Source organism: Eurytemora carolleeae, unplaced genomic scaffold (genome assembly GCF_000591075.1).
Source record: "Eurytemora carolleeae unplaced genomic scaffold, Eaff_2.0 scaffold613, whole genome shotgun sequence".
Classification (NCBI taxonomy): Eukaryota; Metazoa; Arthropoda; class Copepoda; order Calanoida; family Temoridae; genus Eurytemora; species Eurytemora carolleeae.
Window position 1 is genome coordinate 179,154 of NW_019396505.1, and position 21,785 is coordinate 200,938.

The 21,785-nt window shown below is 31.6% G+C and overlaps 1 protein-coding gene across 1 annotated transcript; it reads right to left on the bottom strand.

Moving 5' to 3' along the window:
- Positions 1-10,069: 10,069 nt before the first annotated feature.
- LOC111704535 (protein white) lies at positions 10,070-21,779 on the bottom strand. The gene is made up of 13 exons (XM_023476792.1): positions 21,717-21,779; positions 21,411-21,544; positions 20,904-20,974; positions 19,070-19,155; positions 18,062-18,130; positions 17,343-17,441; positions 15,634-15,688; positions 14,816-14,924; positions 13,739-13,790; positions 12,564-12,708; positions 11,828-11,933; positions 11,328-11,616; positions 10,070-11,224 (listed from the first exon to the last, which is right to left on the bottom strand). Exons 1-13 carry the CDS (start codon positions 21,759-21,761, stop codon positions 11,126-11,128), a joined length of 1,359 nt encoding a protein of 452 aa, XP_023332560.1. The 5' UTR covers positions 21,762-21,779; the 3' UTR covers positions 10,070-11,125.
- Between the last annotated feature and the right edge of the window lie 6 nt (positions 21,780-21,785).

Below are 21,785 nucleotides of genomic sequence, written 5' to 3' on the forward strand. Positions count from 1 at the left end.
TTTTTTTAAATTAAATGTGTTTCTTTTCATTTGTCTGTTTTTGTAAGCCTTCTTATAAATCCTTTCTTTAAAGTTTCAGATTACTAATATTTTTAACAGAAGCGTTAGAAGTGAGTAATTGAAGCAAAATAGAGCTTAATCTGTTTTTCTATTAGTGGTTTAGGTTTCAACTTTTATAAGGATAAGGAAGAGGGATGAAGACCCCCCCTCCCCCCCCCCTCCTTCTCGCTTTACTGATTTAATAAATTTAAGAAGTTTAGGATGTTTCTAATTAACTATATTCAGCAGCAAGCAAAGTTTTTCTTTTTATTAAACTTAATATGCATAACATATAAACGTTTTCATTAATAACTGATGATCTATATTTGTGTACTGAGGCCCTTTTTGCCAATTTAAAAGACTCTCGTTGTAGAAAAAATTGCATTTCCGATACCATGGTACCATTTAAATATGTATCAAATTGACGACGTGGGAAAAAGAGTCCAATTCTGACAAAATCCTCTTTGAAATAATCCTTTTTCAAAGTTTAAAAACATCTCATTCATTTTAGTTAAAGTTAGTGACCGGCTATGTAAGGTAGTTGAACTGAATATGCAGTGTTAAAGATCTGTAAATCCTGAGTTTGAGTGCAAATTCGACGTTCCAAACTCCTACTTTGGGGGTGGATACGTTTTCAGAATTAGTTTAAAATGTCTCAAATGAATCCGAAATAAATTTTCCACAACACTGCAAACTCAGTTAAAATAACCTTACATAGCTGGTCACTCCCTTTATGTGTATTATTGCGAGTCAGACAAATGAATAAAATAAAATAAAAATAGTGATTTCAAAATTATGTGTACTCTTACCTGAATATTGGATAAGACTAGGGCGGAGGCAGGTCAGCTCTATATGTATACTTTCTAGCTGTATATCTATCTATCTATCCTATATACTATATAGCTGTATATCTATCTATCATATAAATAGATTTGTTTACAAAGCTAGAACTTTCTTTATGATGTCATCTGACCACGCCTAAAGTATGCTCTTTGCCAGCTTTTATGTAGAAAAGAATTTGTGTGTGTACGGAGGTGGGAGGATGAAATAATAATGGAGAAAAAGCTTTGATATGATTAAAAAACACAATTGCAATAAGGAATTTCACGAAATTATTACTAATGAGAAAAATATGTATTAGAAATATTACTAAATTAATAAAATTTACCCTCCCGTACACGTGATTTTAAATATTTATTATAAAATGAAGATCAGAGGCCGAATATAAAGAACTTAAGCCGCGGCACAAATTTAAGCCGAGGCTCAAAATGGTTATTTCCACTTAAAATTTCATTGCATTTTTCAAGATTTAAGCCGGCGCTCAATTGAAACCGGCTTTTGGTAGATTTAAGCTGTGGCTCAAATTCATTAAATTTGGACACAGAACTTTTTTCACCTTTTCTGTTGGTGCAAAATTTGTTCAATTTGATAGAACTTTTAAGCTTTAACTATAGAAAGTGTAAATTGGAGAGCATTTGTGAAGATGTCAGGTATTTGGCCAAAGGCCTTTTCCCCAAGCGGCAAATTCCCAAGGGTATTTTCCCAAGTGGCAACTTCCGGTTAACAACTCAGTTTCCAAAGTGGCCACTTCTAAAGTCTGTCCTAACCACAGCGCTCGCTTCCTTGGCCTGTTTTAGCCGCAGCGCTCGGTCCCCTAGCCAATTCAAACCGCAGCGCTCGGCCCTCATTGAAGCCTGTGGGACCTCAGCAGGCACAACCAAACCTAACCTAGGCAGCTTTTGAAATTGCACATTTTCAACATTGTCACGAGTAAAAATAACCTTCGGAGAAAGTCTTTGGGAATGTATACCTAACATCTTTACAATAAAATGCTGCCCATGGGGAAATCTCTTTGAGAAAATATCTAACACCGTTTGTGTGTGTCAACCAATAATAGGTCTTGATATGTTAGATATCAATCAATCAGATTTCATAATTTTAAGGAAAATTAAACTGATCTGTGTCCGAATTTAATGAATTTGAGCCGCGTCTTAAATACGCCAAAATCAGGTTTCAATTGAGCGCCGGCTTAAATTTTGAAACATTGAATACAATTTTAAGTAAAACCAGTCATATTTGAGCCGCCGCTCAATTCTTTAAATTCGGCCTCTGAAAACTTTAGAATGGTGGATATTGAGATTAATTCTTTTTCATAATATCGAGACTAACCTAATCTTGTATCCGAAAATTGTATAAAAATTTTACCAATCAGAGTCGTGTGTATGAAGCCGATAAATTTGAAATTTCGCGCCCCATTTAAGATTATATACAAAAGTGGGAGAGACTCTCTAAATTTAAAAAAATCGGTTTTTGATTTTTTTCTACTATATCCAAGAAAGAACGGTTTGAGAAGAAAATAAAAATTGTGTCCATTGAATACTCAGACTAAGTAATTAGGATTAAGGATATCTCATTCTAAAGTTTTCAGCTCTGATCAATTTGTACACTGTATTTGCAAAGAATTGAGTATGAGATTCAAAACTCGTTTTTATATTTATCGATCAATGGCTTTTTACTGAAGCACTATCTTTTAATTTTTTTTTTCATTTCAAAATTGATTATTTTTCTTTTACCCAAACTGAATGATTCTTAAGATTTTCAAAAAAATAGGTTTAAGTATTTAACTAATTACAGGATTTAAAATTTAAAGGGCATCATTGTGGAATGTAGAAATTAGGCTATTAATCTGTTTGTTGAGGATTACCTAGGGCTGGGCGTTGCTCCTGGGAAATGATCGTTCTTTCAGAAAAATTAGCAGAACTATCAAGAACGATCTCTTTGTTCCGAAAAAAGAACAAACACATAGAACGCGTTCTTAAAAATATTGAAACGATTAGTAAAAGAATGGAACGGAACAGAACATAAATGGCTTGTGAAGAACGTTAAAATCAGGAATGCATTCTTATTTTCAAGAACGATCGTTCTAAGTTGGGAATGCATTTGAAATCAGGAATGTGTTCTAAATCTATATATAAATTTGGCTTGTCTGTTTGTTTGTATCCAATAAACGTCAAAACGGCTGAACTGATCGGGCCCAAATTTTTTGTGGGACACCATTTTATAAAAACAAATTTAAATTCTTTAAAAACCGAGAATTTTTCTTTTTAAATCCGCAAAATTGCTTTCTTCCTTGTTTTAAAATGTAAACAAAAAAGAACATGTTCACAATTTAAATAGAAGATGGGCGCAAAGCGCCCTAAAAGCCTAGAAAGAAGGGCGCGAAGCGCCTTGAATTTCTAGTCATCTAGAAATAATTAATAGATTTTTTTAATTCGATCCCCCTCCCTTCCTAGGCTTCCCTCTACCGTGAGGGAGGGGAGAGTTAGGTTAAAAGAAATGTTTTCTACATTTTATTTATATATTTTTTTAATATCATTGAAATATTGATAGAGAAAATTAATTAATTTTTTCTAAATCTACAAATTCCACACACCCCTTATCAAGGAACGGGGGATGGAAACGTTCTTGACTAAGAATGGAACATCTTGACTAAGAACAGAACGGGAATGGAAAAATGTATTTTGGCCACCAAGAACGGAATGGAACGGGATGGACCTTTCTTAGACTAAGAACACCAAGAACGGAATGGAACGGAACAGAATGGAACGAGAACGGAACAATTGGAAAAAAGGAACGAGAACGGAACAATCTAGCTGAAGGCCCTCGTTCTAGAACAGAAGGGAACGAGTTAAAAAAATCGGAACATGCCCAGCTCTAGAATTACCCAATGTGTAATGGAAACTAAAAATGTTATCATTCAATTGCAATTTCTAGAATTGTAAGAAATAGTCACTTTGCAGTATGCATGGACACACCAATAATAAACACTCAACAGTGTCCAAATTTAATGAATTTAAGCCGCATCTAAAATCCCCAAAAAACCAGTTTCAATTGAGCGCCGGCTTAAATCTTAAAAAAAAACGTATACAAATTCTTTAAGTTCAGACTCAGATATAAGAGTAAAATTATCAGCAATTGATATCAAATTTAATCAGACATATCCCTATATCCCTATATCCCATATTAATTTTTCGCGAACTCTTCAACTTAAAACTTTCAAACCAAGTGAAAAACATTCCTTTGAATTTATCCAGTTCCCGAATCAAAACTTTGAGGCTGATCAATAAAAGCGTCTATAACAACCTATTACAGAGATTACTACTATTCATACATATTAATACATATATCTAGATGTCGGGAATACGATATTTAATCCAATATATGTATAACGGAAAAATACATTTAAAAGTCTATACTATAATTTTCATTTCGATGTATATTTACACACTTACTTCTCCTTTATAGTTTAAATTGAACCCCTCGCTTCAAAGCAGATTTTTATACTTTATTAAGGTAAGATAAATAAAAATAAAATAAAATGTCAAAATTCAAAGAATTAAATTGTATGTACATGTATAGTACATTGTCCATCTAAAAGTAAACTAGACGAAAAATGTTGAATTTCTGTCCTGTTATTGAAATTATGCACAATTAGCTAACTTGTTTTGAACATTTTACTCAATACTAAATGTAAAAATGTCCCAAATTTTAAGAACTGCTTCACAACATTTTTGTCATGTTTTTTACTCCCTCGCCCCTGAGTTCCCTACACTAAAGATGTGACGCCCCTGTGGACGGAGTGGAGAATGAGTCTGTACTTCAGCCACAAAACCAGTTTTGTTTTGTAGACTTTGAGTTAGAACTATAGTGTGGGCTCTTTTTTTTTGACAGTTATATTTTGACATTTGTTTTGATATACCAAGTTGTGAATTTGTTTAGGGCACATTAAAGTACTAATAAGGCTTTATATATACAAATTTATCAATTAACTGAGCTTATTTAAGAATTCCACACATTGTTTTCTTTGATCGAATGTATGGATTAAAACTGAGTTTGCATTGATTGAAGATTATTGCATTTTTATGAGCTTTAAAATATCTGGATTTTTTAGTCTTGTATTAACGAATATGTATATTTGCTCTTTATTTTGGTATATGAAAAACCTTTTTATTGTCCTATAATCATTTAACTTTTGTAAATAAACTTTTGTTTAAAAAAAATAATCTTGGTCAATCTTTTTTAGATTAAACCATGTAACCCTTAACCAGAGCACTGTTATTTTCGAGAGGAAGGTCTTAAAGAAGAGATTTGGAGAGTCTGAGGCTTAGTGGAAGTTCCAATCAACCTTTAGCAGAACATGACGAGGTTCGCTAACTCTAGGATATTTTTAAGCGAGTAAATTAGCTCGCGAAACAAGAACATTTTTGATGTTATGCTACCAATTTGAACGTCAGTGCAACATGTTTTCTGACAATTGCAAGAATCCATGATGTTTAAATTGTCAAAGTTTAAAATATTGGCTTTCTGTAACTTTGGCATTATTTTTGTTTTGCAGATACTGTATACACTATTCAACACTTTTCAAAGATGTGTCTATGTCAGTATGCAAGGTGAAAACAAAAATAGTGTTTAATTCGAAGCCTAAACAAGACAATTTTAATAGGGTTTCTATTTTTATCGGATAAATTTGGACCTGTATTGAAAGGCCCCTTACAGAAACTTTCCTAAAGCTGTTTAGAATTTTAAATCATTTAAACTATTGGAAATTAATGGTGGCAGAAACTTTCTTGACTGAATTTCAAATAAATCTACTCCTGTCATAATACACAAAGCTTGGAGTGACATTTTAAAAAAATTACGGGGATATTTTCCATATTGAATTGATCTGGAATAATCGTTTTGTCAACTTGTTTAGCCCAATCAATAATCAATAAAAGTATATATAATCTTAATTCGGTCAAAAAAACGTTCCGCTGTTAATTTCAAAACTTTTTTAATGATCCTCACCAGCTACAGAAATGGTTCCGAAAAGTTTTTACTGGTCCAAATTTGAAGCTCTAATTTTAAAAATCTCTTTTTTGGGGGGGCCAGCACACTTCTGTGTTCATACGCATATAAGTCAAATATTCCCCTATCTTTCCCTTGATATAAACATGAACTTGAAATGTGAAGAAAGCAAATTCTTTTTTAAAAAAGTATACAGCCTAGCAGCTTAGTTTTTAAACCTCCTCCAACCCCCCTCTCTCTCCTCTCCTCACATCTCCTAATCTCTCCCTCCTATCTAGAGACGGCCATTGTTTTAGTGAACGACCGATATTTTTGAGAACGAAAACTTTTTTTCGATGTTGTTCAAAATAAAAAGAAATAAGGAAGAACAACTTGGATCGTTCAGAGAAATGAAAAAAAAAACTTTAAACCAACTAAAAAAAGAACGTTTTAAATTTTAACGTTTAAACAATCTTTAAAAAAACGAAAGTTTTTTACCGAAAAAATTTTATTGTTTTACGAACGATTGTATTGAATGATAGCGAGTAAACAAACAAAATAGTTTTTATAAACAATAGAAGAAAGCGACGAACGAACGGAATGAAAAAAATCTAACGCTCCCATCTCTACCGCCCCCACCTACTCCTACATATACTTAATATACTATATCTAGGTCACAAGCTCTCCCTAGATATCCATGCTGATATATTAAATAACTTTTAAATGACAATTTTATATCTTAGTTTTTAAATAATTTGTATTTCTTGATTAAGATCTAAGAACATTTGTGAAAAGGGGGAAGGAATCCCATTCAATACTCCCCCCCCCCCCTACCCTATTCTCCTGAAGTTGAATTGAATATAATAAAATATTTGAGAAACCTTATCACTTAAAGAAAAATTAAATTAGAGATTTTTTATGAATAAATTATGATTATAACGCTGCTGTAGGTTAACCCTATAAATGCTGGGGGGTCTAAATCTATGTACAGCTGCTGGGAGTGGGTGGGGGCATCCCAGCAAAGGCCTTAGAGTAAAGTTATGGTTGCAATGCATGTCCACTACCCAATGTATTATGGCCAGCTTATTAAAAAATTAGACCACAAACTTTAATAGTTTGGTGCTAGGAAGTTTTGAAAAAAAATCCAAAAAACTGTCGGAAAAATGTTTTTAAAAAAATATTAGGATGTGACACATATTTCTACACTTATTATCTAAGATTTTTTAGATCTGTAGCTTTAGTAACAAACAAATTATTGGCTATTAAATTTTTTATAACACGGACCGGACTTTCTACCGCCCTGTACCCTACGCATTCATAAAATAAAAATTACTATTCGTTAAAAGTTAGAAAATCAAGGTGAAAGTGTCAAAAATGAGAGAAAATGCTAAAAACTAGAGTCTGTTTAGGGTTAAGAGATAACAAAAATTATATATAATATACTAGCTATAGTACCCGGCGTTGTCCGTTGAATTCAATAAACGTTGATTAAAAAACCCAATTTTGAAAAAAATCTTAATTTGGTCTACGGCAATGGGTTGCAAAGAAATAGGGATTTTAAAACTAGAGTTGTTGGCAAAGACAAAAATTTCTTTGCTATTTTTTAATATTAACTTTAATAACTTTCACTTTCAAACATTCTAAAACTCTAAATATAATAAGGGAGGGAATATTCTCAGCTCTATATATTACCTATTCAATGGAGACACTTCAAGGTGTAGGAAGATGGTGTCTGAATACTGAATGCCCCGCTGAATAGAATTTAAAAATATCTAAAAATAAATTAGAAAATGTCGGAAACAGATTGAGTAAGCTGGCTGGTCTCGATGTGAATTAATCCTAAAAACGATAATTTATAATTGGATGTAGAATTGGTTTCTGGGGACCCTATCAGAGATTTTATAGAGCGATAGGTTTATTGGTCTGAACGGTTATATCAAATTGATGTAAAGCAAATCCAAAAGTAATTCTTTTACAACCGAATAGACAATTGCCATGAATCATGATAGAGTTGTTTTCAACATTGATCAATAAAATGTTATCTATCGAAGATAAAGCTCTACGACACTAAAGAATTGAGTCTTTGCCACAAAATAAAAAATGTAATTCCTTTATCTTCGCAACCTGATGGTGTAAACTTTTGATATTTCAAACTTGGATTATTTGATCTAACAGAATTCATAGTTTTAAATATCCAAGGTCTACGCGATATTGGGTTGAAAAGATATCGGGGTAGAAAAACAGAGTTTGTGGTAAAGACTCACTTCCTTTACTGTTAATCTTTTAATGAATGAAAATAAATTTTTATAATTATGCTTTTTTTTCGAAAAATTTGTATTTTTCTTTATTTTTCTTGAAGAATACGATTTTCTGTGTTTTACACAGCGCCAGACAGAGGGTAGCAAGGCAACCTACGTTGGAGATTAGATATAGATTATACATGGAAATTAGAGAAATCTTATAAAGATCAAGGTAATAAGACAAGGAACGTTAATTACTGTTGCGTATTCTCTGCGTACATATTGCAATCTCCGATTGAACCTAGTTCTCTCTTGGCTATGTTTGTAAACAAGAATAGATGCATGCACCCATAGAGTAATAAAACGAAGAGGTTAAGCTTACCTCAGATGTAGACAACCGACCTCCCTCTTAATTAATTAATAGAGTAGTCGGTTGTATATATCACGATATGTTTAAGTATCTAACACTGTACACTTGTAAAGAGTGTGATCGTATTTCTTTCTTCTTATTAGTATTGATAATTAGATAGACACTTAATATGGATTGTGTACTGAAGTTCATTCCAGTTCAGTTGTTTGTTTATGTTGATAAAAATATGACCAAATTTTGCATCGTGAAAAAATGCGCGAACAATTCTTCTTGTAAAAATGTGAGTTTTTTCAAAATACCAAAACATTGTGCATGGCTAGACCTTTTTAGGTTGGGAGACTCCACCATGTATCCCTCAAGTTGTATTTGCTCAAACCATTTTAAAGAAGGATATGTTAGTCAGGGGAAAAAAAGAATTAAAATGTTTGAAATAAGATTGTTATTCAAGTTTTAAGCTATTATGCATGCCCACAGAAACTTAATATTTTTGACATAACATTTAGCTAATAAATTAAAGACCTACAAATTTGAAAATTGTCAAATGTTTGCAGTCAACATCCTCGAATTCTCTTTGAATAAAGAAAGAAACTCTAAAAATTTGTCAAATTCATAAACCCCCCCAAGAAATACGGATCACTCTCTATACAATTGTACAGTATTAGATACGTAAACATATCGTGATGTACACAACCGACCACTCTATTAATTAATTAATAGGGAGATCGGTTTTTGCACATCTGAGGTTAGCTTTACCTCTTCGTTTTATTACACTGTGCATGCATCTGTGTTCCTCTAGCATCCATGGAGGATAGAATCATTTAATTTTGATAATTTTGATAATTCACATAATAGTTTCCTATGACCAGAATATTTCATTGATTTTTTATGTAAAAGATGGATGTTAGACCGCCGTATTAATGTTTAAAATGCACCTTTGAAATAGGTATGAACTCCAGTACAATATTTGTTTTTATTAATCATAATTTAGTTCAGTTAAAGCTTCAACAAGCCATATTGCTATGAGACAGATTTTTTGCGTGTAATGTATGTTTGGCAAATATTGTGGCTTACTAAGGTTGAAACATGTATATTTACCAAGCATACTTCATGTACAGATTAAACTGTACTACGTGGCCCTTCGGCTTAAATCCATAGAGGGGGTCCCTTTCAGCCTAAAACTTTATAATGAATTAGGTGAATAAATAAGATCATTTGATTTATAGTTATAACGGAAAATCATCGTTTGTGAAGTGAGAGGCATAGAATCTTTGTGAAATGATGATAGTTCAATTATGAAACCAGCCTATTTCATAATTTGGTTTTCTTTTAATATTGATTTTAGATTTTCTATAAAATGATATTCCAGGGCCCAAAAGGTTATATACCATAAATATGTGAAGTACACCTGCAATATGGAAAAATTACAACAAAATGGCCGTTTTACAATTTTTTCTAGTAAATTCCCCTCTAATATATATTCTATTCTCTTTGGTTAAATCAGAGGGGAGTACATTTCTTTGCGAAAACCAAAATTTAAAATGAATTTGAAACTTACAGTGATTCAATTTCTTCCTCTTGTAGCAAAACAATACAGTGATTTTCCAATCATATATTTACGTTAATATTTATATTTACATCTAAACATATAAGTTTTTACAGTTATAGGCATTATCAACATTAGAAACGAAACGCACTTGGGTTTGTGTATTTAACCTTACATATTAAAAAAAATTCGCTTAAAATGTTTTTGTGTTCGTACGTAAAATAATTTCTGAATATGTTAATATCGAATTTAAATTATGCATCAAATCCAAGAAAACCATAATTTATTTTTGCATACGTTGAAATTTTTCCGATATTAAATAATCAGGCTAAAATTTTTTTAGTACGATTTTTAAATTTTATGCATCGAGGTTATAGTATATAGAGTGATGATGTACGCTAATTCTTTTATTAATTGTACAGGCAATGTACTCCACTTTCAATGGTCAATCTGTATATTACAGTACTCGGGGGTGATTTCTGAAAATATTTAAGTGGAGAATTTGTTTTCCATGTAACCATTAAAATCCAATACTCCTTTATCGTGTGCAGGATTAAATTTTCACAGGAAGACCTGCATTACAGTATATTAGAGAGCAACATTATCGTTTATAAACTGTTCTGAGAAAACTGAGTAATCCGAAAGCGTACTGTATATAGGATGTTATTACTGTATAAATAGGACATAATCAGTTAATATCCTTTATCAGAGTAAACTATCCCAAGTGTACACTCAGGCCAATTTACACGGAGAGGTAACTATGATCCAGTCCCCCTGATCTTATTTGATAAAATATTTTGTTAAAGTCTAAATGCAGATAAAGGTCATTATGCTAATTATAGATTATGCTTATTATTCAGGTCAAAAAGTGTTAAGTCTTAGTTTACTTACATTACATTTTACATTTTGATTATGATTTCATTTGTGTGGAAAAATTAGAAAACATTGGAGGTAGATATTTGACAAATCAGCAAATTATAAAATATGATTAGGTTAATAATCACTTATTTCAAATTATGAAAACAAAGTAGAAATATGTTTACAAACTATGAAAAACGAACAGAACAATTGTCATATATGGAATGGTTAACTTCAGAGAGAATATGTTCACTTCTTTCTTGCTCTCATGTAAATTGCAACAAACCCCAAGAGTCTGGCTCCAACAGACAATACCACTAACAATCCAATATTAAATCCCAAATCATCCTGAAATAAAAAGATATGAAAGAAAAAAAGATTCTTCAGAAGAGTGTGCGAACATTTATGATTTGAACCAGGAAATGGCAAAGTTATCAAATCTGATACTTACTGGGTCGAAATTGAGCTGATCAAGTACTTGTCTCCCAGTTCTGATGCATGGAAGGGTAAACTCGGGTCCTGATTGGCCAGTCAAGTTCTGAGCAGTAAAGTCTAACGGCAAAGTATAGTTCTCAATATCAAACATAGATGGCAGAGTTGTAGTTTGGAGAAAGCTGTCACTAGCAGCTGGTGCGGGACATGTTATGTTGGTGATATCGCTCCATTGGTTTATCATTAGTGCAGCAAATCCATACTGGAACCAGGACAGGTATTTTAACCAAACCAACCAACCAACATTTCTGAAAAAAATGTTAGGAGTAGAGAGGAGCACGTTCGGATTTTTTTTCATTTCGTTTATTCATCGTTTGTTAACGACTGATTAAGTTCGTTTTTTAATGTCAATTTGAATAATTTAACTGATTTTAAGGACCATTCGTTTTCTTAAATAAAAATAAAATCTACATAAAAAAAATTAAATTTTCGTTACTACCCGAAATCCATGAAACTTACCCAGTATTAAGATAAAATCCTCCGAACAGCATGACTGGAATAAGAACTACTGGAACTATTAGTAGAGCAATGTTTACATCAGGAGAAAGGCAGGACATCAAGTAACCTACAACATATCTTATTTTGGTTTAAATTCTTATGAATGAAATCAGGAAAGATGAAGCTATGGAAAAAGACTCTCTTTAAAGTGTCCGGCGTTGCCCGTGGATTTGCAGAAAAAAATTCGATTATCATTTTTTAGCCTATGTTACCCCCAAGGTTCCCATGTTTTTTCTTTAAAAATTTCAGACAATTCGGTTTAGTCGTTTAGCGAGGAGATGTAAGCAATTAGTTGCTTTTCATTTGCAATCATTTCAAATTAGTATCTACACCTATAAATATAAAGTAGTAATCTCTGTTTGTCGGTTTGGAATTTTGATGTTTGATCCAAACTCAAAACCTCCTGGATCGATTTGCCTAAACTGTTGTTTGGGAGAACCACGGGAAATTTATTAGTTTGGTATTAATATTCTAAGTTGAGTAGGCGAAAGGGAAAAGCTCCCGGAAAAGCCGGGTTTCCAAGCAATTATTAAATAATAACAATGAGATGTTTTGTGAACTTTTCGGTTTGCATTGGTGCAGGCTGTTTTAACGTCTATCGTATACATATAAACATACAAAACAAAAATATATAAAGAACAAATATTAAAGAAAGAAAAAAATATTTTTTATTGCAATGTTTTTTTCAATAATTTACCCATTGATACGATGACTTGAACCAGTAATAGAACTATCCCCAGAGCAATGAAGAACTTCTCCGGTGTTCTATCCATCCCAACCATAAAGTAGAGGATTGTGAGGAAGATTGTAGGTTCGATGATAGACATAGGTATATCAACCAGCTAGAAATAAATATGTGCACACATACAGTCCGTGTTTATATCCATACAGGGGTCCGTGTTTATATCCATACAATGAAGACGATTTCCGATTTTATTTTTTTTCATTTCTACCAAGCTTTCAAACAGCATGGATACATATCTTTAAATGTTTACTTGTAAATTTGCATCTGAAAAAAGCTAAGGCCTCAGTTTGTTTAGACCAATTTCAAATTTTAAAATTGAATTTGTTTGATAGTTATAAAAAGATTTTTGTCATAAAGTAAAGGCCAGCCACACTACGAAAAGAATAAAATAAATCTACAAAATATCCATGAAAAAAAAGTTTTATAGTTCATTACGAATATTTAGTTTAAGAAGTATAAACGTTTAGACTTAAATAGTTAAGAAAAAAAGATATTAAAAAATCTCCAAATACCAAAAAATAGACCAAGAATGCTATTTAAAGCTTAATGAGAGAGCTAGAACTAATGAAGTAAAATAACAGTTTATATCTACTGGACTTTATTTTTAAAAAGATTAGTTGTATAACTCAGCTTTTGACGCCTTGATAGACTCCGCAGAGATTAAGAGATTAATATCAATTATATCCTTATATCTTGAAAAATGATTAACACCGAAAAAATTAATTTTATTTCTCTTAGTAGTTCAATATTGCTGCCGACTAAATTAAGTGAAAGGGACTAAATTAAGTAAAAGGGACTAAATTAAGTGAAAAGGAATGTAGACGTAATTTTCAATTGTCCTCCATTCATGAAGACACATAACCGATTCACAACGGTTCCCTCAAAAGCTTTGTATGATTAAAGATGTCTGAGGTATAAATGCGTTTAACATAAAAAATGTTTATTTTACAATTGAGTTTCACTTTTAAAGTAAGTTGCGGATTTGTGCCGCAACAAAATATCATCACATAATTGACCATGTAAAGATATAAAAGGGTACCGTTGTAAATCAGACATACCACTCCATGAATAGAGAGCTACTTAAAATTACGTTAACTGTCCCTTTAAAAAAATGTTTAAGATGAAACCTGTCTTGTGAGATAATAGGTGTCCACTCTGTACATTCCGTTAAAGTGTTCTCTAGAATATACAACTTTATATTTGATTGAACAAAGTTGTTTTTAGTCACAACAATATGAAATCGGGAAGGGGAGGTGGGGGGGGGGAAATAGGAGTTAAGAGTATGTTTTTTTTCGGCGGCACATGCACAATTTCATAATTTTATAATGGCTCATTACCTCTTTTGTATATTTAAAAAAACATTCTTTTCTCCTAAAATTTCCACAAACTAATTGAATTGAACTTTAATAATCCACTTTAAAATTTAATATGAAAATATTTCTTTATTTGTGAAAATTTCTGAAAATTTTCTTTAAAAGTCAAGATTTAAAGAAAATCAAGAAAGCTGTTAAGACAAAGAGAATAGAATATATATTAGAGGGGAATTTACTAGAAAAAAGTGTAAAACGGCCGTTTTGTTTTACTGTTTCCATGCTGCAGGTGTACTTCACATATTTATGCTATATAACCTTTTGGGCAAAATTCATACCGAGAGATTCTCTAAATTCCACTCTAATATATATTCTATTCTCTTTGTGTTAAAAGCTAGACAAGTTCAATAATAGTTGAAGTAAAGTGCAGGAATAAAAAAAAATGAGAATTCAGAAACATTTGTATTTAAAACCAAACCATATGAAACAAAATGTCTTCACAAAATGACAACGCACAACAACAAACATAACGGTTTGACAACTTGGACAAAATTAGAGGTGTGATTTGATGAACAGCGATCAGTGGTTTACCTAGTTCAAACACTTTTCACTGTTCATCAATTCTGACCTCTGAGCTGAGCTGAGCTGAGTTGGGAACTATAGAATTGAATATCTTTAATTCCGATGAATCAATCTGAATATCCAATTTTCTACTCCTACCCTCTCTTTTTCTCTTTGCATACGCAACTCGATCTCTTTGTTGATTTTCAGAATATATAAATTAAAGATGAAACTATTGTAGTCCTGAGAATAATAAAAAGAGGAGATTAAGTATTGATTTCTATATTCACAATTCTAAAGGTTTCAGCTCTGTAAAAGTATAAGATAATTTACCTAAGAAATATCGGTAGCTCTTCACAAAACACATTTATAACTGCAAACATGCTTCCAAAGGACATATTCGTCACCAAGATGAAGAACGCTCCGTTGATATTCTGAATTCCTGAAGAAAGAGACGCATTGTGAGAATCAGAAAACAGTGCATTGCAATATTTAAGCGTTTGTTGAGAAAGTTTTACTAGACACTTATTAAATTATTAATTTAGTGAAATGAAACCCGGCCGCAGCGCTCGACCCAGAAAGTGCCTTAACCTATAGCTGCACAAACTTAGTTTATAATTTGCAAAAAAGATTGAGATAGCGCCCCACTGTACGCCCACTGTGCATCTTGTACAAAAAGGTTCCGGCATTGAGCATTTTCAAACGACGCGTACCGGCTTATCAGACGCCCGTACGCGTCAACTCTGCTTCCTGTCTAGTTGTTCCATGTTGTTGTGTCTACTATCTCGTGTTCGTTCAACATTTCAAAATTAGAAATAGATTCTAAAAGTCGTCTTCCTATTATAGAATTTTCTGGTATAAAAAATTTCTGTAAATCTTCTAGATTTGTTACCTGTACGATAAAAAATGATAAACCTATTGATTTGAAATCGTTTGAACGAATTGAAAAAAATGATCGTTTACGTACTAAATGAAGAAATGTATTGAACGATCATCTAGTGAGAAAACAAACGGAATACTTTGAAAATTAACGATCATTTTGAGAACAAACGAAATGATTTTTTGAACGATTAAAAAGACAATGAAATGAGTCGTTAACGAGCAAGGGACGAACGAAATGACGAAAAATAAACTCAGTGGAATCTACTCACCAGCTTGGTCCATAGTTTGACCCAAGAAGATAATTCCCAGAATAATCGAAATCAACTAAAAATAAAAAGATTAGAACATTTTCGTAACCTTTAAATTATTTTCTCTGAAAAAAAGTGTGTTTAGGCTTTTTAGCCTACAAAATATCGTTAAAATTTAAAGATTAAGCAACTTTATACAAAGTTTAACTAGAAGATGTGCATCAAGAGCCCTGATAGCCTATAGTATTTTTAAATTCGTATTTGTAAAAGATGGAAGAGCCCTGATACCCTATAAGTATTTTAACTAGTATTTGTAGAAGAATAACACAACTCTAAACTATAAACGCTGGAAACATTACTCAACAGTCTGATGCTTTTAATATTTAATATTAATATAATTTCAATATTTAATATCAAATATCTAAAATTTGTATCTTGCAACGTTATAGAATCAAAAGTATAGAATGGACGCCTGAGAGTACAAAGTTGTAAAAATATAGATGTTTGGGTGACAAATCGTATGTAGAGCTCTCTTGAAATAAAAACTATATGCAACATGCATTACTCCGCGCTAGCAATGTTTGAAACATTTTAATATTAAAAAACCCAGTTTGACTTTTACTTAGCTATATTTTTTAGAAGAAAAAAATAGAAATTGGTTAGAATTGAAAAAAGTTAACACTAATCCAGATATCTTTGCAACCTAATTCCGTTGACCCATGATATTTTCACATTTTAAAAGAAAATTAACATCATCAGGTTGCGAAGAAATAAAGAATATAAAGCTATTTATTGGTGCAAGTATTTAATTCGTATCCGGATAAGACTGAAACAAATGTTTGTTAAATAACGAGAAAATAAGTTGTGTTAAGTAGAACGTTCATTACAGACGCTAGACCAATTTTAAAAAGTAAAACTCAAAGCCCGTGGAAAATAAGTTCAGTTCTGAATAGGACTGTTCACAAATTAAGAAATATAAAATTATGGTAATTGTGTGTCACAAAAACAAGGCTTATCTTATTAATAACTAGCTGAAGTTCCCTGCGTTGCCCGTGGATAAAAAAAATGTTGAAGAAAAATATTGTATTTTAAAAAAATCGTTTTTTTAGCCTATGTTACCCCCTTGCACCCATGGGTTAAAAAGTCAGTCAATTTGGTCTAGCTAACATATATACAAATATATATATATATATGGTCTAGCTAACATATATACAAATATATATATATATATATATATGAGCGAAGAACTTTATTGTAAATGTAAAGGTAGCCAAACTTAAGTGCTGTCAAAATCATCAATGCTTCTAACTCCAATTAAGAATGTTTAAGTTTTCTTCAAAATTTTCCAAAACAGAAAATATTTATAACGTTTAAAGAATTTACAAGAAACCTTATCAAGAGTATTGTATAAGTTGAATTTTTTAATATATTCTCCTGCTTAAACTGTTCCAGCAAAGATACTAAAATATTAAAATATTGTAAACGTGAAACCAAAGGGAAGAAGAAAAATAACCAACATTGAAACCAATTCAGATTTTTAAACGAAAATAACTTAGATCTTATATGAAAGTTGAGATGACCCTTTTTTGATACATTTTGTTCAGAAATAGATAATTGAGAGAGTAATTGCTGGTTCTTAGAGTAAAATAGCATTAAAGGGATTATATGTATCGCAATCAACTCTAGGCTTTTACCTGAACAGTCCATTTAAAGTCGAAATAAAAACTTACTATTGCTTGACCAAACCGAGCTTTGATAAGAACAGGTTCCTTAAAGATTGCCAAAGCGTTCCTCCAGGTCAATGCTCGGAACTGAGTAAACCAGGAAGCCTAGCAGCAGTGTAGATGCAATTTCAAGTAACCCTTCAGTTAAAGGGAGTGTTCGCAAAAAATGATAGGGGGTATAGGCTTACGGCGAAAAATTATCGATGGTGATCACTACTAATCGTCTCCTATCTGTTGCGTTCATAAGGGAAAAATTGTTAAAAAATTGTGTCGTTTTTAACAATTTTCTCCCATTAGATGCAACAGATAGAAGTAAGATTAGTAGCAATCACCATCGAATATTTTTCGGAGTAAGCTTATACCCATTTCCTTTTTTGTGAACACTCCCTTCAAAGAATGACAGGTTAAATTTACGATGCGCTTTAACCCTCTGTCAATGTAAAACTTCGGAAAATATCCTCGTTTTTCCATTCCATTCCTTTATCTCGGCCGCAAAAGTTAATGAATTGATTCTAATGTACAAGGAAGATGTTTTTTGCATTTATGATAAAAACAAGGTTTAGAAAGTACTGTTGTTAATTGGAAATACCATTCTAGTAGTGAAGGGCCCATGAAATTTACAATATTTTTACTTACTAATTAAATATTAAAATATTAGAATATTATAATCTAAAACGAGAAAAAAGTTCCTTTGTTCAATATTTTGTGTCATAAAATGTGCAAACCTTATACGGTGATCTCTTCATTGTTGTAGTTTGCTCTTCCTCAGATATATTCTTTTCTTCTGTTAGGATCTAAACAATCTAATATCAATAGAATATATATTGCAAATTATACTAGGACTGCACAAAACGTCTTAAGTTGTGTGTAGGGTCATGTGTGACTTTAAAGGGAGTGTTCGCGAAAAACGAAAGGGGGTATAGGCTTAATGCGATAAAAAAGCGCTTTTTATCGCTACTATTCTTACTTCTATCTGTTGCGTCTATAAGGAGAACATTGTTAAAAACGACTCACACCGAAGAACGTAGTGTCCATACAAATTCAGAAAGATGCAACATTCTACTCGGATCGTAAACAAATCAATTTAATTCCAAACAAATTATTCAGATATTACAAAAAATAGTCATCGATTATTTTTCGACGTAAACAGAAAAAATTAAATATATTAAATATATTTGTTGGTTTTGAAAGGGCTTATTTAAAAAATTAAGTATTTTGATATTTCAAACGTAGATACGTTGATCTGACAGAATTCATAGTTTAAAATATCTAAATATATGATTTTTAAGATTTTTTCTTTTATTAATGTACTTGGCTTTCATTAGTATAGTTTCTGAGTCGCCTGCAAAAACAGCAGAAATAATTATTAATAATTATTAATTAATTAATAATATTAATTGATAATTATTAAAGAAACTTTCACGCACCTCTGCCCTTATAGTAAAAGTAAATTGAACCTATATGAAGCATAAAGTCTGACCGCGTCAACCTGGTTGCACCGGCTAGTCCTGTTGATTGTCTTCTTTATAAACCCGATGTCCGTGCGGTAAAGTACAAACTGGGACCGGAAAGGTTGACCCGGATCGGAAATTCAAATGTACTATGGCTGCCCGTGCATTGTCATAATAAAAAAATTACCTAATAATTGTTTTCATAAATTTGTCAGGGATTTTTCACGGATAAAGATTTTTTAGAGTATTTAATTGGGTTGACCGATATATAAGAAGGAATACCTCTTCACGCAGAAGCTCTCCCTCCCTGGATTGGTCAAATTGCTCGGTAATTGACGCAACCTTCTCTTTGCATTCATCTTCTCTACCTGATGGAAATAAATCATCATTATCTTCTCTGTAATCCGCTCTAATTGATTGTATAATTGCATTCTTACTTGTACTATTATCTTCTCTTTTTAAAGTTTAAAACTATAACTGTAACAAGAGACTCAAATAATTGTTCGTAATTAGGAAAAAATATTTTTTGAGATACTGTTAAAGTTATATTGGAAATAACAATCATAATGAAAGCATTTCGAATTACTGTCCTTATGATGTATATTTTGAAAAGAATGATAGAGATAGCTCACAAAAATGTATATCTCTAATATTCAGTTCATAATGTCGAACTTAATTTGTAATTGGAAGGAAGAATAAACCCTAGTATTAGGAAGTTGTTATTTTCAAATATTTATTTTTTAAAGTTTTATTAGGTTTGTGTTGATTCCTCTGAATAATTTATAAAAACTCCGTGTACCCTTGCCCAGGAATTATTTGTCAAAAAACTGTGACTACTTGTCAGAAAACTGTCTTTGCTAAAACTTTCTTTCAAAAATAAACAAAACTAAACTTTGAAACATTATTCTTTTTCAATGTAACCAATTAGATCTTGCCAAAAACTCAAATTTGCTAATCTCTATATTACCTTATGGTCAAAACCTTTAATATTTGAAAATTAGACTACTTAATCTAAAAGAATTTATGAAATCAGACTTTGTGGCAAAGTCGGGTACCCTGGAGTAGAAAAACTCAAATTCATTATTAGAGCAAATAATTATTTTCTAACAGCCTCGTTTCTCTTATTAAAAGCACCTATCTGTACTTGTTTGAATTTATTATTCAAAAGTCCTAGATTGAGTATTTTCTTTACAATATTTTATTTTTCATCTGTGAACACTGAACATTCTTTTATCTTTTAATTTTAATTTATTTCGCTAAATACTTCGTAGGTTTCAACTGATTCATTTTTGTTATGAATGTCCTGAAATGGGAACTTTGGTATGGATATTGTTTATTATGGATGCTTGATCTCTATATCAAATGCGGGCACTTTAAATTAAAGGATGATCACGCAATTAATTAAAATTATGGAAAATTTTTATAAAAAGACAGTTACANGTCCAAGAATGACAAAGACAACATTGCTTAAGGCGGAACAAATCTTATTTCTTAAAATAGAATGTTTAACTACCATCAAGAAAAACTAGATGATATTGTTTTAACATCTTTAATCAATTCTTTGTTTAAAAGAAAGATTTCTTAAAAAAAACTTCACTTCTTAGAATAATATACATCCACACTTTTGTAGAAATAGATATAAATTCTAGCTTGACGTCATACTTGTATATTTACTTCTAAAAGTTATTCTGATATTATCCACAAGAATTCAGACAATTTGTACACGGTGTTTATGGGAATCTGCCATAGAGTACATTGATAGGAAGGAAGATGCAGTTATAATTTAGTTCAGGACCGGAGCACTAAATCCAATAGCGTACACGGGGGGGGGGGGGTAATAGTCCTCAAGATACCATTCTTTATGGGTAGAGGTGTATCTAATCTTTGTAGTTTGATATATATAATATTGATTGATATTGGATTTTCGTATTAAGAAGAAAGTTTTCAAAATATTCATCAAATATTTTTGAAATATTTTATTAAAAATGGTTTAAAAAATAATTTTAAAAATTGTTAAGATGAACATAGCACATTGAATTTGTCCAATCCCCCCCCCCCTTCTGAGCTATGTTCTTAAACTATACACCTAAAAATTCTAAAAGTGTTTAAAATTAACCTGGTGCTATGGCTAGAACTTCAACAAAATGATCTGCAGGGTTGTAGTTCTCAGGACAAGGAAACTTGCATCTGAAATGTGAAAAATTAATATAATTTCAAAATTTAAAAAAAAATTAAGGTTAAAAATGAACGCTTGATACCGTGCTTTATTACCATACAAGGATGAAACTGTTAATAAACCTAAATAACTTAAAATTTCCAAGGTTAAATTAAGACTCCTGCCTTAATGATATAGCAAAAAAGTTACAGGTAATCATAGATATATGGAAAAAGAGAGTAAAAATTCCGGCATCTAAGAAGTCTGAAGTCTCATTCTTTGTGGGTAACCCTGTACCATTGGCTTAATAATATTAATTAGTTAAGTGGTTTTGAGAATACACTAGCTCCAGAAAGATAGCTTAATGACGTGTGTTGTAGATAAAAAAAATTGGAGGCTAAGCACCATGGCTTGGACAGCTAGTCTTTTAGGCATGAGGTATGACAAAGGCGACTAAAAAATACTTACAGACTGAAAAATTTGCTTGCTCCTTTGGCATCTCCTAGATACGCTGTTCTACCCTCAGCCAGGAGAAGAAGACGATCAAACTTATTGAACAGCTGTGAAGCTGGTTGATGAATTGTACAGATAACAGTTCTACCCTGAGATAACATTTAAAAAATCCACAAAAATTTATTAAATTTTAAAATATAAATCTTATTTGCACATATTTTAGTAAGCAAGATTTTAAAATGAATTTTTCACCAATTTTGTTTAAATATTTTCAACCATATAGTTTCTAATGGATCATAAAAAGAAGATTTATGTCCAAACCTGTTTGGCTAGATCCATCATCATTTCCATTACACTAGCCGCCATAAAGGAGTCAAGTCCGCTGGTTGG